This window comes from Melospiza georgiana, chromosome 3 (assembly GCF_028018845.1).
Source record: "Melospiza georgiana isolate bMelGeo1 chromosome 3, bMelGeo1.pri, whole genome shotgun sequence".
Lineage (NCBI taxonomy): Eukaryota > Metazoa > Chordata > Aves > Passeriformes > Passerellidae > Melospiza > Melospiza georgiana.
Window position 1 is genome coordinate 96596437 of NC_080432.1, and position 18338 is coordinate 96614774.

General features: G+C 38.9%; 1 protein-coding gene across 4 annotated transcripts in view; it reads left to right on the top strand.

The window, feature by feature from the left end:
* SH3YL1 (SH3 and SYLF domain containing 1) overlaps nucleotides 1–18338 on the top strand; it is a 45392-nt gene that overhangs the window by 1270 nt on the left and 25784 nt on the right. For 3 of the 4 annotated variants that reach the window (XM_058020616.1, XM_058020614.1, XM_058020617.1), the window contains exons 2-5: nucleotides 10906–11016; nucleotides 12027–12140; nucleotides 12638–12702; nucleotides 15264–15376. In XM_058020616.1, the coding sequence (XP_057876599.1) occupies nucleotides 10906–11016; nucleotides 12027–12140; nucleotides 12638–12702; nucleotides 15264–15376 (403 nt within the window). Of the gene's footprint in view, nucleotides 1–10905; nucleotides 11017–12026; nucleotides 12141–12223; nucleotides 12257–12637; nucleotides 12703–15263; nucleotides 15377–18338 lie in introns of those variants that run through there. The other variant, XM_058020618.1, reaches the window with a different exon arrangement.

Below are 18338 nucleotides of genomic sequence, written 5' to 3' on the forward strand. Positions count from 1 at the left end.
GGCCTTGGCAAAGGAGGGCAGGATGAGTCAGTTGTGGCATTCTCACATGTGGCTCTGCTATATTATATAAGTGAGCAGTGCAGAATGCCTTCAGTCCAGCTTTCTGTCCCATGCAGTCCCTTGTGGTGTTGACATTCCAAGTGGATTCCCCCTCTCCAACCCCGTTCCTGTGTTTGTGGGTGTGGGAGGGTGAGGCTCTGTGTAGAAGGGAGTGCTTTGGAAGGCCATCCTGGAATTCCTATAAAACCCCGTGTTTGAGGCTGTGTATGTCACGTGTAGATACATGCCTAGCTGTAATTTTGAGGCAAAGTCTTTCATGTTTCCCTGTCTTTGGGAGGGAACTGGGGAGGATCCTTAAGTGTTATTCCACAGTCTTAATTGAAGGGATTGTCAAGCATTGGAACAGGCTGTCCAAGGAGGTGGTGGAGTCACCATCCCTGAAGGTGTTCCAGGAGAAACTGGATGTGACACTTACGGCTGTGGTCTAGCTGACAAAGTGGTGGTTGGTCTGAGGTTGGACTTGATGGTCTCAGAGGTGTTTTCCAACCTAAATGATTCTGTCATTTTCAGCCCTCAGCAATGGAAGAGAGACACAGTTTTGCCTTCTTCAGCTAATGGCAACTTCATACCTTTGAAGTGGACTGTGACACAATTCACTGTTGTCCATTGTGTCATGGTTTCTCACCATTAAGAATTTCTCTTTCTGGTGTAATAAGCTCTTCATATTTTGGGGGCTTTTGAAACAGTTATTGCCTTGTTATAAAAGATCCTCTAATGCGGGGCTGTTATGAAGCCCTGTATGACTTAGTGGAGAGGAAATGCTTTTGTGAACAAGATAATTTAAGAACTTAGGAAGAACTAGGGTTCTTCCATTTAGTGATTAATAAATAGCAAGCACCTTCACTTCTTAAAGGTTTATTCCTTTTAGCTTGAAGAAATGTTTCTCGTGTGATTAATTGTAGGAATTAATTAGTTGTGGGAATTGGTGACTTCTTAGATTTGATTCATGCACACAGTGAATTGGGACATCTATGAAGTGTGGAATTGAGAGAATCAGAATGATGGTGATAGTTTTCTTGACAGAAGTGTTAAGTATTCATTGGGAAATAAGCAAAGTCTATATTTTATTTAGGTAGTTAATATTTTTTCATGGTAGCATAGAAGGTTATTGTCTACTGTACATCTGGGTTTCATCTTACTTTTTATTCTCTCTGTACTTCTGGCCTTGTGAGAAGATAAACTAGATGTTTTTTTAGGATTTCTGTATATAGCCTTGTTTTAGTTAAAGCTTTCATGTGCAAAGGGTAATAATGTTAATCTGCCTGGGTTGCCTTGAAGTTTATTCTTCATTATTAAAATACAGTTAACAACTCAAAATTAAGATTCCCTTTGGGATAGTCCCCTTACCCCACTGTCTGAATTTCACATATCGTACCAACTCCTGTGTGAAGATAACACGGGACAGGTAGAACTGAATTTGGAGCTCTGACTTAGCTTCAGTTGTGCTTCTTATCTTACTTGTCAGGTAGGACCTCTTTGGTGCCAATTGTTTACACAGCCAATGTATTATAATAAGTACATGAAAGACTTGCTAGAAGGGTTTCAAGTGGACAGCATCCTGGGGCATGGGTGTAGGATGGATGGGTGTGGTGGCTTGTTTTGAGCCAAAGCCTGCAATTCTTGTAGTACAAATTCTTGCTAGAGTTCACAGGTGAGTCTCAGACAACCCCCAGCACAACTCTGCCTTTTATGCATGATTTAGACCACATCACTGTCATCTCTGTATTCTTGAAAATGATGTTTTAGGATTCCTTTTGCACAATGGAGTGATTTCTTCCTCTTGCCACTTGTGTTTGTGCTTTCTTCTAGTGCAAAGGCTACAACTTGGTTGTAGAACTGTGAGCTTGGGATTTTAGTATTCTTGCAATTGCTAAAAGTTATAAGAATTTTTGAAGACTTTTAGCCACAGGTATTCCACTACTCTGCCTCCTGTGCATGTGATGTCTAATGTGCATTTTGGAACAAATCCTCTGTGCCTCCAGCAGGTATCAACTGTCTTCACATGCCACAGTTCCTTAGAAATAAGGAACATCACCTAGCTAAAACATCTCACATCTTCAAGGGAAACACATTTTTGTTTAAAGTATATTTTTCAGCTTTGTCACTCACATTTTACCTTCATGTGTTCCAGCTTTCATCAGAATAGGAGATGAGGAAATTCTGCATCTCTAATTAGAATTTTTTCAAAGCTGACTTCTGTATGAAAACAGTTCAGAACCCAACTCATCAAATGCTTTTGATAATGCAGGAGACTGTGTTACAGGACTTTTTTTCCTTGAATTTTCTAAAGGAAATAGTTAATTCAACGTGGGACTAAGGTCTGATACCACATAAAGTTACAAAGTGATCAACTTAATGTTTGAATTAGTTCTTCCCTCTCAGTGGAGTAAAGTTATAAAAATTATGCTACGATGGAATGGGGCATGGTTTTTTATGTGTTGTAGTATTATTTTACCATTAACAAAATGAATATTTCATGTGAAAAATATTGAGTTCTCATTATCTAGAACTGCATACATAATTGGTTGCAAGATTTGAAAAGGCAACTTGTAAACACTAGAGCTGACCAAAAATCTTTTATGCATTTGGACGCCACACATGACAATAGTCACACTGATACAGCTAACAAGGATTATTACTTTTATCACATTTCATACCGTATAATTTGTATCAGATAGCCTATGCAAAGCCTAACCTTATTTTAGATGCATTATTTTATATAATTATGGCATTTCAAATAAATTTTGCTTTGCTTTCCAAAAAGTCATCAGCTAACATCTCAATTTATATCTCTGTAAGCCTGAATTTACAAAATACCTGTGCTTAGAGGACAGCAGCCTAAAAACTTGACCATGAAGTTTAATTATTCCTTTAAAAAAGTAATAGCAGAAAGCCTTAAATCTATATTCAGTGTTTATCCTCAGCAAGTGACATGGAGCTGAGCAGTGCCATTGATACAGCAGAAGGATGGGATGCCATCGACAGGGACCTCGACGAGCTGGAGAAGTGCTGCCATGAGAACCTCATGAAGCTCAGCAAGTCCAAGTACAGGGTGCTGCCCCGGGGTCAGGGCAATCCCAGATACAAATAGAGACTGGGAGAGGAACTCATTGAGGGCAGCACTGCTGAGAAGGACTTGGAGGTTCTGGCAGACAAATGCTGGACATGAGTTGGCAATGTGGCAATGTGCCTCTGCAGTTCAGAAAACCCAACTGCACCCTGGGCTACATCCAAAGTAGTTTGAGCAGCAGGACAAGGGACAGGATTCTTCCCCTCCACTCTGCTCTCGTGAGACCCCACCTGGAGTGCTGCTTCCAGCTCTGGAGTTCGTAGCACAAGGCAAATGTGGACCTGTTGGAGAAAATTCAGAGGAAGGCAACAGAGATGATCAAAGGGATGAAGCCTCTCTCCTATAGAGACAGGCTGAGAAAGCTGGGTTTGTTCAGCATGGAGAAGAGACAACTCCAGGGAGAGAGGTGATGCCTAAAAGGTGACTTTTTACACAGACAGATAGTGACAGAACAAGGGGTAGCAATTTTAAAGTAAAAGAGGGAAGAATCAAATTGGATGTCAGGAATGCATTCTTTTCTGTGAGGGTGGTGAGGCACTGGGAACAGGTTGCCCAGAGGAGCTGTGGATGCCTCGTCTGTGGAAGTGCTCATGGCCACATTGGGTGGGACTTTGAGCAGCCTGGTCTAGCAGAAAGTATCCCTGCCCATTCCAGGGGGCTGGAACTGCGTGATCTTTCAGGTCCCTTCCAACAGACACCATTCAATGATTCTCTGTGAAGAATTGCTCATCTTGGAGTACTAGCTAATGGTAGACATAATGCACATCCAAGTTGGGGTGAGGCAGCTTGCCTCTCCAGGTTTAGAGTTACAACAGAAGTGTTTTAATTTCCATAACTTATAGTAATATATTTTTAAAACCCCTAAGAAAACACACACACACAAAACCCCCAAAACTCAAACCTACAGACTTCTAGAGATGAGAACAAGGGAAGAAATCTGCTCATCTATCTCCATTACTTCATTTCTATCAATGAAAGGCCTCCTGTGTTTGAAATGGTTCTTTTCCCAGTAAAGACTTATGATTCTTTGTAATTTGGGTTTATTTCAGACTGTGTATTTGCATGCCAAAGTCCAAACATAGATGCCTGTGTTACTTCTAATTGTCTGACTTAGCTGTCTTGCAGTGACCATACAGCTGTAATGCAAGTTTACGTAAAGGTTTTTGGAAGTATTAATGGCACTTGTTATTCCTCCCTCCACACAAATTGCTGTGGTTTTAATGTATAAATATATGTAATTGTGGAAATGTAATTGTGGAAATATTATTGTGGAATCATAATCACAAATATTATTATAATTTCTAATTATAATGTTCTCCATCAAAAAGTTCTTCAAAATACTGTAAATATGTCAGCTTTCTATATTGATAGCAATGTCTGTGAGATTCTCCTCTGAAATATAGACTTGTTGGGCTGTTTTCCTCTTAGAGAAGGAGCTATCTTCTGTTATGTGTCATTCCTTTTGCATATTTGAGTTCTTGGAGGCTGAATTTAGTTGTAACTTCAGTATGCTCATGAGGTTTTTCCTGGGCACAGGCTGTCGTCAGCAGCTAACTTTAGCAGGTTATTGCAGGTAAAACAAGGAAAAACAAGCTGGTTTTAACATGGATAAGAGTGGGTTTGGGTTTTTTTTCATTTTCAGTTTATTTTTAAGCACTTTTTTTACTTCCTCTCACTAGAGTGTTTGGACAGAATGTATTTCCATCTGTCTTAGGTAAACCTTAAAATAGTTCCAACTCCTTGATTTCTGTATGCTGTCAGCTGCAGGTTCTGCAGACTTTTCTGGTCTGTTCTGCCTCTCTCACCAGTACCAGCGCCAGCTTAATGCAATGCCATCCAGTAAACAACTTGTAATCCAGGGTGGGGAAGGAGGAAAGTGTAGTCACGGTATAAAAACCATGAGGGTTGTGAAAGCACACATTAGAGTCTTGCAGTGCAGCCACGTGGTGCTTGCTGTGGTACTTGCACCCTGCCATAACTCGTACTGCTATCACTGACAGATCTCTGATTTCTCACACCAGTGTTGGTGATGAGCAGTGAAGCATGGAAGCTGGTAAAGCTTCAGGAATCCAAGTGATAAAGATCATGGCAGAAATACATGAGCATAGTACAAAACTTGACTGTAGAGAGACCCTGTTTTCTGCTTTTCAGCTCTACTTCCATTGCCTTACACTCCTGTCTCCCTTGCAGTTCTCAAGGTGTGTATGTCAGAATTGTACAACCTTGCCCATTGTGTCAGTAATGCTTTCCCATTCCCTGCTACTGCTTTCATAGTCTCCTTGCCATAAGCAGGATGTTCAAAGTGTACATGCTGAGCCTTTCCTTGTTCGTGGTCCTTGGAATCTGGAGGAAACAGTATCTGCTTGTTGCTGTTGGTTCAAACCAGGAGTAAGGAGCTCGGGCTCTGACAATAGTAGTCTGCTGGATTTCAACTAAAGAGGGTTGTTATTGCCCTTATTTTTTAAAATCCTTTTCCTGTAGGTTCCTTTTCAACTTATTCTGCTGTTTCCTTGAACTCCACAGATCTTTTCTTGACATTTCATTAACCTGCATTCTTTGCTTTCAATCACTGGCATCAAGTGTTGGAGATCATAAATGGAGACTCACAGAGACATGTTTAGCATAGGCTGCTGCTTGTCATCCACACCTCTGTATTGCATCACATTCTCTTGGGCTGGGCAAAATGCCTGCGATGCACATCTGGCATGCTGTTCGAGGAATTCCAAGTACCAGATGAATCCCAAGGCTGGAGCTAGCTACCACAGTATCATGTTGTTACACATTTGTGGAACCAAAATTACATTAATCTCTTTGATTGTAGTGCCAAATTGAAATTTCTTGTTTAGGCCCTTTTCCCATGCAGCACTGTCTTGTTTTTCAGGTTTCTCCTTCCCATTAAAATGATGTTCTTTAACTTTTCTTGACTATGCGGATTTTCATGTTTATGAATGTACATAATTTGGAATGTTCTCTGTTCATATAAGCCTTTTAGCATTGATGTTCCTGATGTAACCATGGGTATTTGCAAATCAGCTATGCCTTAATGTATTCTTGTGCTGTTCCTGTACATCTTAGTGAAGTGAAAGCAAGGACTGAATAGGGCTCATAGAGGTATTTGTCATTGTTTTCCTTCTTTTTGTAGCTAAAAAAACCCACAAAACCACTTTTCACCAAGTACTTAAAAGCTCAAACATACATGGGCAACATATGTGTGAAATGTGCATGTGAGTCTTTGTCTCCCCTTTGTCATCTGTTCTTTGAAACTGTACTTTTGATGTTTGGGTTCTCGTAATGCCACTAGGGGTTATTTTATCTGTTCATATTCAGCATAATATTGATTGTATCAGAATTAGTTATAGCTTTTAAGTAAAAAGGCTTTATTTATTCTTTAATACACCTTGCTCAGATAATTTCACCAAATGTTCAGCCAGCAAATTATTACTGTTAGTCAGAATGTAAATTAGAGGCTGACGCACTTGCCTCATCAGCTTACAAATTAAGCAGTTAATCAATTTTGTTGTGATATTCCCCCATGGGATTTGTGTTGCTGACTCACATATGCTCAATATCTTCTCCTTTCAACAACAAGCAGGAGTGCAAATGAAGCTTGCTCCCAGCTGAGCGTTCTCTGGTTCACGGCATTCCAAATCCATCAGTCAGTGTATCCTCCTGGTAGATATTATTGTCTTATTGCTCCTGGTTGCCTCTTTCCTGAGCAGTGCTTGAATACAAACCAGACAATTAGATATGCATACTTAAAAGCCAGTAGTGAAGGCAGTGCTACAGGGTTATTACGTATGTTATTGATGGGGTAAACAGAACACGGAAATTCTGCTTATGTCTGAATATTTCATACAGTATTTTTGTTAAAAAGCAGATGTGTCTGTATGATTTTTTCAATAGATTTGTGATATTAAATGAATTTCTAAGGAACTAATTTTGCAAACTAAATCCTAAGGCAAGCTTGAGGGAGAAGAGGATAATTTGATAGATGAACAGAAGCTGAAATAATTTTTGAGGTCACAGAAATCCTACTTACAGTTTGGTCTGTTTACTGAGTAATTTAAATAAATAGAAGCAAGAATTTACTCCTCTGCCTTCCCTCTAATATTTCTTTTTATTTCTATTGTATTTTGGGACAGATGCCACCATTGCACCACAGTGCAAACCTGTATGTCCTTTTTTTTAAAAGTGAATAGTTTTGAATTATCTGACAAAGTTGTGCTATTTTTGATTTACTAGGGTTTTTTTTTACTAAAAAACCAATAATTTTCTTTGCCTTTGGACAAAGTTTTATGAAATTGATTGATCTAAAATTAAACAGTAAGGGTCAGGCCTCAGCCATACTATGTATGTACTATATATTGAACCATTAAACTGCCTTTTTAATGTTGATTGTTGACTCTGTCCTTATATAATCCTGAACTCTGTTGACAAAATCCTGAGTGTGGCATAGCCCAAGAGGGAAAGGCAAGCTTGCCCCTTTCCTCAATGATAAAAATACTATATATATTCTGCTGTGGTTCTAGCATTCACCAAAATGGGAGTCCAGCCAGGCCTTATCAGGGATCATATTATACATAATTGAGGTCAGGGTGTGGATTTGTTTGGGTTTTTTTTTTTTTTTAAACAGGTCATCAGTTCCTCAAGGCTCCTGTAGGCATCCTGCCAGTTCCTTGCTATTTAGACAACGTTATGGAAGTAAATAAAGGAGCTCAAAGTGAGCCACTGGGGAAAGAATCATATGGTTACCACTTTGAGTAACTGGGTTGGTTTGCAGCAAGAAAGTGTTTATAATCAGGTGGCTTATTCATCCTTCCCGTTGTTAAAACCTCTCTGTGCCTTTTTTGCTTGCCAATTAATGTCACTTTAATTTTCATACTTACTACTGTCTACATTAAAATCTTACTTGCAGCCATTCTCTCTACAAGGTGGAGCTTTGAGCTCTTCGGTTAGTAGCATGTTCGACCTCTTTCTTTTTTGTACTTCTCTTGTGCTTTAGAAATACCACCCATTTCTTAGCTTCTGAAAGTGCACAAGTCTAGCCACATGCAAAGTAATTGGCAGAACGCTGTTGTCAAATCCACCTGCTGTGTCTTAGTTCAGAAAAATAATCCTGCATTACTTTAGTCTGTGGCAGGAAGGGAAAAAGCAAGGGATAATGGAGGAGTGAATTCCTGTAACTACCTAAAGAATGCAGAAGAAAAGCTACCCAAGGAATGCAGAAGAAATAATGATGCAGGAAGCAAGTGATACAGGGAGAAAGTTAAGTTTCTGATGTTGGTTTGAGGATGAGAAGTTAAGTTTTTCTGTGCTTGCTGTTGTAGAGTACAGCTGGATTAATATCTCTCCAGTTTCTCCATTCCCTGGTCATAAAGGTACCCCACACCATGCAGGACAAAAAAAAAAAAAAAAAACACCCAAAACCCACTTTTGACTAGAGCAGGTTGCTCAGAGCAACCAGCTATGTATTGAGAGGTGAAGGAACAGTGAGGTAGTAGCATTATTACTTTTGCTGACTCCTGAAGTTCAGCTTCAAATTGTCTTCAGTTAAATAGTAGCTCCTATGTGCACAGTGGCATGCACACAGTGTTTTCTGGTAGCCATCAAATCTTTCTGCAGCAATTTTGAATCTGAAGTCTGAAAATGCTTACAGAAACTCTATTGTGATTTTATATTTTTTCCTCACTCTATTATTCCTGTTAGCAGAATTTCAGGTCTGAAAACACCTAATTTTCTCAATCAATTTAGCTAAGGGATTTCTCTTCTAATGAATGAAATATGTGTATGAAATATGAGCTGCTTTTTTTTTTTTTCTAGTAGTAGGAAGGATAAATGGAGATGCTTTTGTAAATTCTGAGATTAGCCAAAGAGAAGCAAAGGGGAGGAGGGAATGCTTGGGTAAAAAAGGAAGAAGAGTATGAGAAGAGCACACAAGTTTATTTTATTTCTCTAATCTAGAAGCTGGATAATGCTTTGCTCAGTATTTTTTTTTTAACTCCCCAGTGTTTTCATCTCCCTAGTGTTTTTTATCTCCAGTGTACAGGTCTTACTTTCATTGCCTTGATCACTTTGCTAGAAGTCCTGCATGGTCAGGCACATAACTGTCCATTTTACCACAGTCTAATCTCACTGAACCATGTGAAAAATTAAGTACCATGAAATGTGTGTTTTGGGTAGACTGGGTAGGTGACCCTTCCCAAACTCGAGACCTCTAGGCTTGCAAAGTATCTTAAGTGAAAACCTACATGTAGAAATGTTCAGCTGATTTTGCAAAGGGACATGCACTGCATATTACAATGTTAATTATTAGTTACAAATTGTAATATGCTAGGTTTATTCTTTGTGCCTTCTTGAGCAGAACAGTGTTGCAATATGCTTTTTGGGACTGCCTCAATTTATCTCCGTGCAAAAACAGTAATCTTATTTTTCTCTTACAACATGCTGGTCATATTTGCCCTCTGACCTTGAAAATGCAGTGTGAAGTACAAAAACAGAAGTAAAGGAGACATTTGCTTCACCCCAGTTTGTTAATCTACCAAAAGCAATTGTGAGTTCATGTTTTATTTGAGCTACACTGGCCTCTCCTCTTGCCATGCAGCCAGATTCCAGCCTGGGGAAGCCTTCCAACCACAGAAGAAATTCATGTTCAAAACTCTTGAAGCGATTTGACAATTTTAGTACTGTAACAGTCAGAGAAAATTAACATGCCAAGAACTTTTCAGAATATCCTGAGCCCTTAGAGCTCCACCTTCTCCTTTCACACTCAGAGTCTTAACTATGATCTTAAATTTCTGTAAAGAGAAGGAATTATTAGGAGATAGAATTAATATTTCTACTCTGCTAACTGCAGTGTGGTTTAGAGTCTGTCGCATTCTATACATTTCCTTCTGTTCCCAGAGAGGCTGGTATTTCTGCACAGCCTTCTGATGACTGATGTCACTTCAAACTCTCCAAGGTTCTACCTGCTGCATCTTCACCAAAGCAAAATGTTTCTTCAAGCTGCTTCAGGGGACACTAATCCAGACATTCAGCTTTCAAAATCTCTCTTTTTCTTGGAATCTTCCATCTTGCTTGGAGAACATACCAGAGGAAGATTCTTCTCTTTGAAAAATGGAGGTGTATCATATTCTAGCCATGGGAGCCTGGACAGAAACCTGGCTGACTTGCTGCTATGTGCTTCACTTGGTCTGAGCTGAATTGCTCTCTAAGCTTTATTGATGTAACTTTAAAATGTATTTAGTCCTCACCTTCTTGGTTTTAGGTGGGAATGTTGTCCAGAGTGAAGAGGTGAATTAATGTTCAGGGAATGCCAATTAAAAAAATAATTCACTTTTGACTGAATGTTGTTTCTCTATGCACAGTGTTTTTTATGTGTTTGTGAATTTAGGAAGAGTATTAGAATTTTATGGGAATGCTGTCACTAATTTTTTCAGAGATGTGATGTGAGACTAGATGCATCTTTGGTCTGGCAATATATTTATGTGTTAGTTGGACAGTTTGGTTCTACTATGCTTGAAAATAGTGTTGTTATGTTCAGACAGGAAAACAAGAATAATTTAGGTAACTCTGAGGGATTTTAGTAGATGTAACAATCAAGACTAACTCCTATATCTTTAACTGCACTAAGGCTTCTTTTTGCAGATCTACAGGTGAAACATTACTATTTCTACATAAAATGGTATTTATCATGTTGCAGAATACTAATAATTTATAGTACTTGATTCTGTCAAGTAGATATCCTAAACTGACCGTATTTCTTTCATTTCTTTCAGTGAACAACCCTATACCTTCCAACCTGAAATCAGAAGCTAAAAAGGCAGCTAAAATACTAAGAGAATTTACAGAAATAACTTCCAGAAATGGACCAGATAAAATCATACCACGTGAGTAAAGAAAATGCTTTGATTCAGCTAAAACCTTCAGCACTCCCTGTGTTGCAGTCATGCTGCCTTTACCAATTCCCTCTGTTTCCACTGACCACAACTGAGAGATGAATGAAAATTTCAGATGCTATAACTTCTTTGAATCTATTTTGGAAGTGAAGGGTTTCAGTTTGCTGTATTCTTGGCAGCTGTTACTGGGAGAGATCTTTTGAATGTTTACTGCTACAAGGTACCTGCAATGGAAGGCTTCCCCCAGGATGGGCAGACTGACTTATGCTCAACCCTATAAATGTATGTTCTTAAGAGAGAACCTGGCTCAGTAGCTCTAGCTCTTGAGTATCTGTGTTGATTAGAATTAGCTAGACGAAAATAAGTTGAAGCAAAGAAATCAGGCTGAATTTCCTTTTGATACTGGTTCAGCACTCTTATTTGCTGCTGTCCTCTTCATTTTTGCAGTTGTTACTCTGTGTTTCTCCTAGTGTCTTCCTCTATCTGGTGGTACTGGTTGTGGTTTTAAATCCTTAACTGTTATGTTCTGGAAGGTCTGCAATAAGATTTGCAGGATGATGACACATCAGTATTTGCCACTGTCTAACAATACAAGTTTGTTAGGCTGCTCTATGTTGCTGTGATTTAAATTTGGACTCCTCCAAAAATTTCTGGAGACATGGTTGTCAATTATTCACTGCCTGTTTTCTGTTTATCTTGCCAAGGGTACTCCACACAAAGTGTGTGGCACTAAACAAGCTAATTCTATACAAGCTAATCAGGACTGGTGGAGCAGTTTGGCAGTGTATAGATTGTCACAGGCTAATGTGACCTGCAGCTGGGTTTCCAGTTCATTGTGGTGGAGGTATCATAATTAGTTCAACTTCTTTTGCAGTTTTCTTTCAGCTTTTGCTTCAATTATTTGACTTTTGTGTTCATATTTGTTAAATATTGAGTTTTGTTTTCCCCTTCTCTTAGAACTTCTCTTTCAAGGTCTTGAATAAATGATTTTGCTGTTTCAGCTCACGTAATAGCCAAAGCCAAAGGCCTTGCAGTTTTGTCTGTTATCAAAGCTGGATTTTTGGTGACTGCTCGAGGTGGAAGTGGAATTGTATTAGCTCGTCTTCCTAATGGAAGTAAGTGGGTATTTTCCTTTTGTACTTCATAAGAAGTTAATAAAAAAAGATAAAAATATATTTTTTCATTATTCTTTTTACAGCATAAAACAGGAGATGTATGATGAGTCAGGCAAGTAGGTGACAGGTGACAGTGTTTGGTGTGAATGCTGTTTTCAAGTCTTTGTTCCTTTGTTTGACCAAATGCAAATCTCTCCGTATCTTTGTGGAAAATAATGAAATATAAAAGTACATAGTATAAAATTGATTACAAAAATTGATTATATCTGATTATGAAGTATATGATAAATAATTTTTAACAAGGAATTGTTTAGATTGTGAGTGTTTGTATTTCTTAAATCCTTTCCTGTAGCATTATTATTATGATTCTATTGTTGTGGTTTTGAACATAGTTTTAAATAGAGAATTTGTTAGCATATTTAACTGTAATAATGAAGTGAGTATTTCTTGTAATATATGGTTAAAATTCTGTAAATGGATCTTGTTTTACACAACAGCCTGGTCTGCTCCCTCTGCAATAGGAATTGCTGGTCTTGGAGGTGGATTTGAAATTGGAATTGAGGTATGGTTTTGCATTTGAAGTACTTGTTGGTAACTTTTTTTGCAAGAAATTAAAATACATTCACGAAGATCTAAATGTTAGTGAGATAGTAGAATCTACTTTCAAGTCTAAAAATATTATTATGAAATCCATTTATGCAAGACAAGCAAAACACGAGTTTTAATCCTATCAGTCAAATTGTTAGAAGACATTTAGATTTAAAAAAAGGGACATGACACTAATTTCCTTATTTCTCACTTCTAGCAGACTGAATTTTTCACTTACAGAGAGCTTCCTGTCAGTGTTCCCATATAAGACAATTGAAGTTAATTGAAAAAGCATCCTATACTTTATGGTGTGTTAAATGCTTTGCTAAAGGGCACAGGCACTCCTTCTGGCAAGCAGCAGTGTAAAAAACTGGAGTAAAATGGACTCCACTTAATGTTACTGTATTTCACATATTTCCCACTCACACTTGTGGTTACTGACGTGACCCTTCAGTTTGAAAGCACCAAAAGAGGTGATACCTCTCCTGAAAGAATATTACAGAAAAGGAGCCAGTTCCAGCCAGCAGAAATACTTAAGTAAAGGACTCCCGTCATATTCAGAGAAACCCTGGTGAGCTGAGCCCCAACAGTGTTCTGCCTGTCCTTCCCATTTCTTCTTCCTTACAGCTCCTTCACTCTTGTATGTTTTCATCTTTTCTCTGCTCCCCACGCTAGCCTCCAGACTCATCCTTCTCTTTGTTTAGCTTTTGTTCTGCTGATTCCCAAAGAAAATCAGAGTAAAAATATGCTGCCAACAAGGTCTCTTGCAATAGGCATTCTGCTCTTCAGAAGAATCCATGTATGGATGATCTGGGTGATCCATGGCAGCCCCCCGTACATCCACAGCTAACCAGCTATCCCTGTCCTGGCAGCCAGTCAGCCAGCACTCACATACTGAGCAATAGATCAATATTTTATTCTCTCCTCATTGTTCACTGTGTGATCTCAGGCATTATTGCATGCACTTCTTAAAGGATGATGTGAATACAAAATCATTAATTTCTTTAAGGAATTTTCATTGGTTTTCATGACTACAGTATCTGAATGCATTAAAAAGTGTTCAGTTTGAGCCCCAGAGTTTGTTTCATTGTGGGCTTTGTTTGTTTTTCTTTCCTTTTAAGCCTCTTCATGTGTTTTGATTATTCTATGAAATTTTTCTGTTAATCATCCCCACCTAATAATTTAGATAATGTAGACATTTCCTATTGATACTGAATCAAATAATTCCAATACAGAAGCTATTTGTGAGAGGAGTTTTTCTCTGAGTAATACTGTGCCCTTCATTTGAAATTTTAGTCAGCTTACAAAATGCTGTTTCCTCACTGACATTATTATAACACAATCTTTTTTATTTCTTCTAGAAAATACGTTACTCATGAGTGACTTAGGAGCCTACAGTCCCATTTCAGCATCCTTCTAGCCCTATATAAAGTTAGTTGTTTTAGAAACTAGGTGAAATTTATTCCTGCAGGAGTGATTATATTTCATTATATAGTTGTAGTGATACTTGTGGATGTTTTTAGAAAACAAGACAGAGATCACACTTCAGAAGTCACAGTGACTTGGTACTTCAAATTAAGGACCAGCTTTAAATTTTATAAATGTTTTCCTTGAAGGCTTTCTCACTATGGATTAGCTTATCTTTAACAATGGATTCATCCTCTTAAAGGGTAAGAGGAGGAAGCAGTATCCTGACAGATGTTCTCCCTCCATCCCTGGATGATCCACAAACTGCCCCTGTAGCCATCTTTTGTTTGGGATGGGGTGGAGGGCTAATAACAAAGACCTCTCTTATGCTGTATGTAATACTTCTAGGCCAGCCTTGTTTTGCAAATAATCTGGTATTTCCTCTTGTATTCCCTGCTGTCACTGTTTGGAATTTGGGGTAAGTTGAAAGTTTTTTTCTTGAACTTGGCTTTCAGTCAAGTCTATCAGATGAAAGATTAGGTGCAGTAGTTCTTGGGTATATTGCAACCTCTTCAATTATTAGGTTTAATAGGTTCTTGAAGCAACTGACTACATCTCATATTCAAGTTTTAAAAAGTTAATTACTAATTCATATACACCCACAGAGATATATAAAACTCCTGTCATGAAAAAAAAGTTTTATCAATTACACCTGTATCCTTTTTGCTTTTTATTCCTTGGACGGGAATTTTTGTTTAGTAAGTTCTGTCTTGCTTTTATTAGTTTAATTATTGAAAGATCAAAATTATTCACATCTGAAAATGTGCCTTCATAATTGCATAAGCCGTGGAAAATAAGAAAATGTCAATTAGGAATTTTGAATTAATGTAGAGTTTCTCTTATAGCTTTTGTTTCTCAAATTTTGAACATACCACCATTTTGAAAAAATCAATCAAATTTGATTTAAAAAGTAGTTGAAAGGATTTTTCATTCAAAATACCTTGCAGAAAAAGAATCAACTGTGTAATGGAAGCTGTTTGAAAATAATCCTTTACAAGAAAGGAAAATCATCTCCTGTGCTGTTCTTTCTTCTTAAAAAGTGTAGTACTTTTACTTGATATTTTATAGGTCTCAGACTTAGTGATAATACTGAATCATGAAAGAGCAGTAGAAGCTTTTGCCAAAGGAGGAAATCTTACACTTGGAGGAAATCTTACCGTGGCAATTGGACCTCTGGGGAGGTGGGTAATATGTTTTCCTAATAGCCATATATGGAAGATAATTTTTAAAAGCTACATTGGTGTGGCATTTTTTTAATACGTTATAGAACAGCCTGGGCAACATGTGTGCTGACTGGGCCATATTGTAGTTGCCAATCAATTTTTTTTTTCTTTTTTTCTACTTTCCTGATTAAGTAATTTATTGGTGGAAGAAAAGTGTTCTGAGGTTTGTTCTCCTTTTGCAGGAGACTGTTTGGCTAGGCTCAATGAAGAGCACAGGTGCTGCTGTGCCTGATAGAACTATGATTTTTAATAACATATGGGTCTGTGCTTTCTGTCACCACACATCTGCCCAATAGTAAACAAAAATTACACCAAATAATTGCTTTTAAATCTTTAAGGGGTTAAGCCTGTTTACTTTGAAGGATGAGGTGAAATAATCACTGAATAATTTTACTTGGAAATGAGTCTTGTAAGACTGCTACTCCAACCTCCTGCCCAAACCAAGGTCTGTTACGATTTCAGATCAGGTTGCTCAGTCCTTTTTTCCAGTTGAAAATCCCCAATGAGAGAGACTGCTTGATTCTCTGGGCAGCCTGCTCTACTGTTCAGCTCTCCTGCCTTTCATCCAGTCAAAGTATATCTTCATTCTGTTTATGTCAATAGTATTTTATTCTTCCTCCATATTCTGCTTTTAAGAGCCTGGCTTCATACTCTTGATTACCTCTCCCTAGATATTGGAAGCTTGCTATTAGGTTTGCCCCAAGTCTTCTCCAGGCTAACCAAGCCCAGCTACCTCAGACATTGCTATGGAATATGTGTCTCTTTATGGCCACTCTTTTTATGATTACAGAGTTTTTACTGCTGGTTTTTAGTCTTTTCGAAAATCTGTGTATCAGGGAAGGGCAGTGAATATCATCTACCCTACAAAGCCATTGCACTGTCCTGCAACATCTCTGTGTCCAAGCTGGGACATATGTGTCAGGGTGGGAAGACAAGCAAACAGGTGAAGAACTGTATCCTCACATTAGAAGAGCAGTGGCAAATGGTTTATGTTGAAGTCTGAAGCCAAATTTCTTTATAATTCCTCAGGAGACTCTTTTAGGACCTCTCCTGCTTGGTGTTTTTATCAGTGACCTAGAGGAGCAGTTGCAAAATATCCTCTTTAATTTTGTGGATGACTCCAAGCCAGGGTTTTCAGCCAAGACACTTCAGGGTAGAGCCACTGTTCGGAGCAATGGTCCCAGAGAGTGTAAAGATCCAACATGAAACCCCATGAAATTAAATGAGGACAAGTGCAAAGTTCTGCACCCCTATCAGGCTGAGCAGCTTCCCTGTAGAGGAGGTGCTGGGATCCTGGTGGGCAGTGGGGCTAAGCCAGCAGTTGATTCCTGACAGAAAAGGCAGTGAACAGTGTAGGGGCTTGCATCAACAGGACTGTAAGCAGTAGATATGGGAAATAATTGTTCCCCTTTACTTGACATTTTGTAGACTGTGCCTAAAATATTGTGTTGAGTTTTAGCCCTGCAGAAAGTTGTTTATAAACCTGAGGGTGTGCAGTGAACCACCACCTAAATGGCCAGGTAAATGCAGCATGTGAATGATGAGGCTGGGGGAGCTCAGCTTATTGAACCTGGATGAGAGAAGACCTTCTGAGGCTGCATTCCCAACAGGGCATCACCAAGAAGACAGACCCCAGTTCTTTACAGGGGTGCATGGCAAGGCAATGAGAGGTAGTAGTCATTTATTGAAACAAAGAAGGTTCTAACTGGATATGAGAAAAAGAAATTTGATATGAATAAAATTGAGTGCTGATACAGGTTGCTCAGAGTGTCTGTGGAACTGTATCCTTAGAATTCTTTAAAAACTGGCTGGACAAAGTCCAGAGCAACCTTCTTTCAATTTGATGTTGTATCCATTTTGAGATGACTGTCTTTAAACCTAAAATACTATGTGATCCTGTGAAGGACAAATACTGTAATCTTCCAAATCTGTCGAGGCTCAGTAAGGCCTTGCTTGAAGTGTTTGTGCTGACCATAAGGTCTAGGGAGATCTGGAAATATTGAATAGAGTTTCAGTCACCAGTCCAAACATAATCAGATAATTTTAAAATGTGATTAAAGTGTGGCTTAATAGTTTTCAGAGGAAGCTGTTAAGATCCAGTTATTAAAATTATTACAGAGATGCCTCTGCCCAAATAAGATGCAAGTGAGACCATATGCTGAAGTCAATAGTATGGATTCTATTTAACAGTAAATGTGAGTGGGGGGAGAGAGAGGGAAAAAGAGAAAAAGAGGAAGAGGGGAGAGAAAAAGTGACAGATTGAGTAGAAAATGTCACCTCTCTGTGGATCCCAACAGTGTCTTGTTGATCTCTTCTTCTGATCTTCTCAGTTGTGAGGGCTCCATGAAGCTTAGAGTTCAGTGGACGCCTGTTCAATGGATATGTTCAGGCTGGTTGGGAGCACACAGGTACCTCCCCTGGTTGGGAAGTTTGACTGTGTCTCTTGCCACAGGCTCTGATCTGTTGCATCCCTTTGCATCACATTCAGTCCTTTGGTGTAAAGCCTCAGGAATCAGTCTGAGGGTGCTTTTGGGATCTTTGATGGTTTGTGATCCCTTCTGAGAGATGGCAGCTGCCTCTCTTGTCAGTGCATTGAGTCTGTTATACCCATCAGACTTTCCCCAGGGAAGGGGTTGAGAGTTGTGTAAGGGAGAACAATTACCATGATAAATGGTGCCATCCCACCTTGCAGGATTTGCCTCATCAGCCTGGCTTGCAGCCTCCCCCTCTGTCTTGTGTGAATCTCACTGAACACCCAAACTCACCTCTCCTCAATGGATGTAAGCCTGGCCTCAGCAAATCACCCTGGAGCCTCCTTGATTGTTTTGAGTCATAAACCATGAACAGTCCAGTCTCTCAGAGACCTAATGGGGAGCATTCATGAGGCAGTTTTGCTGTGCTTCTGTCTGAAAATAGGGTA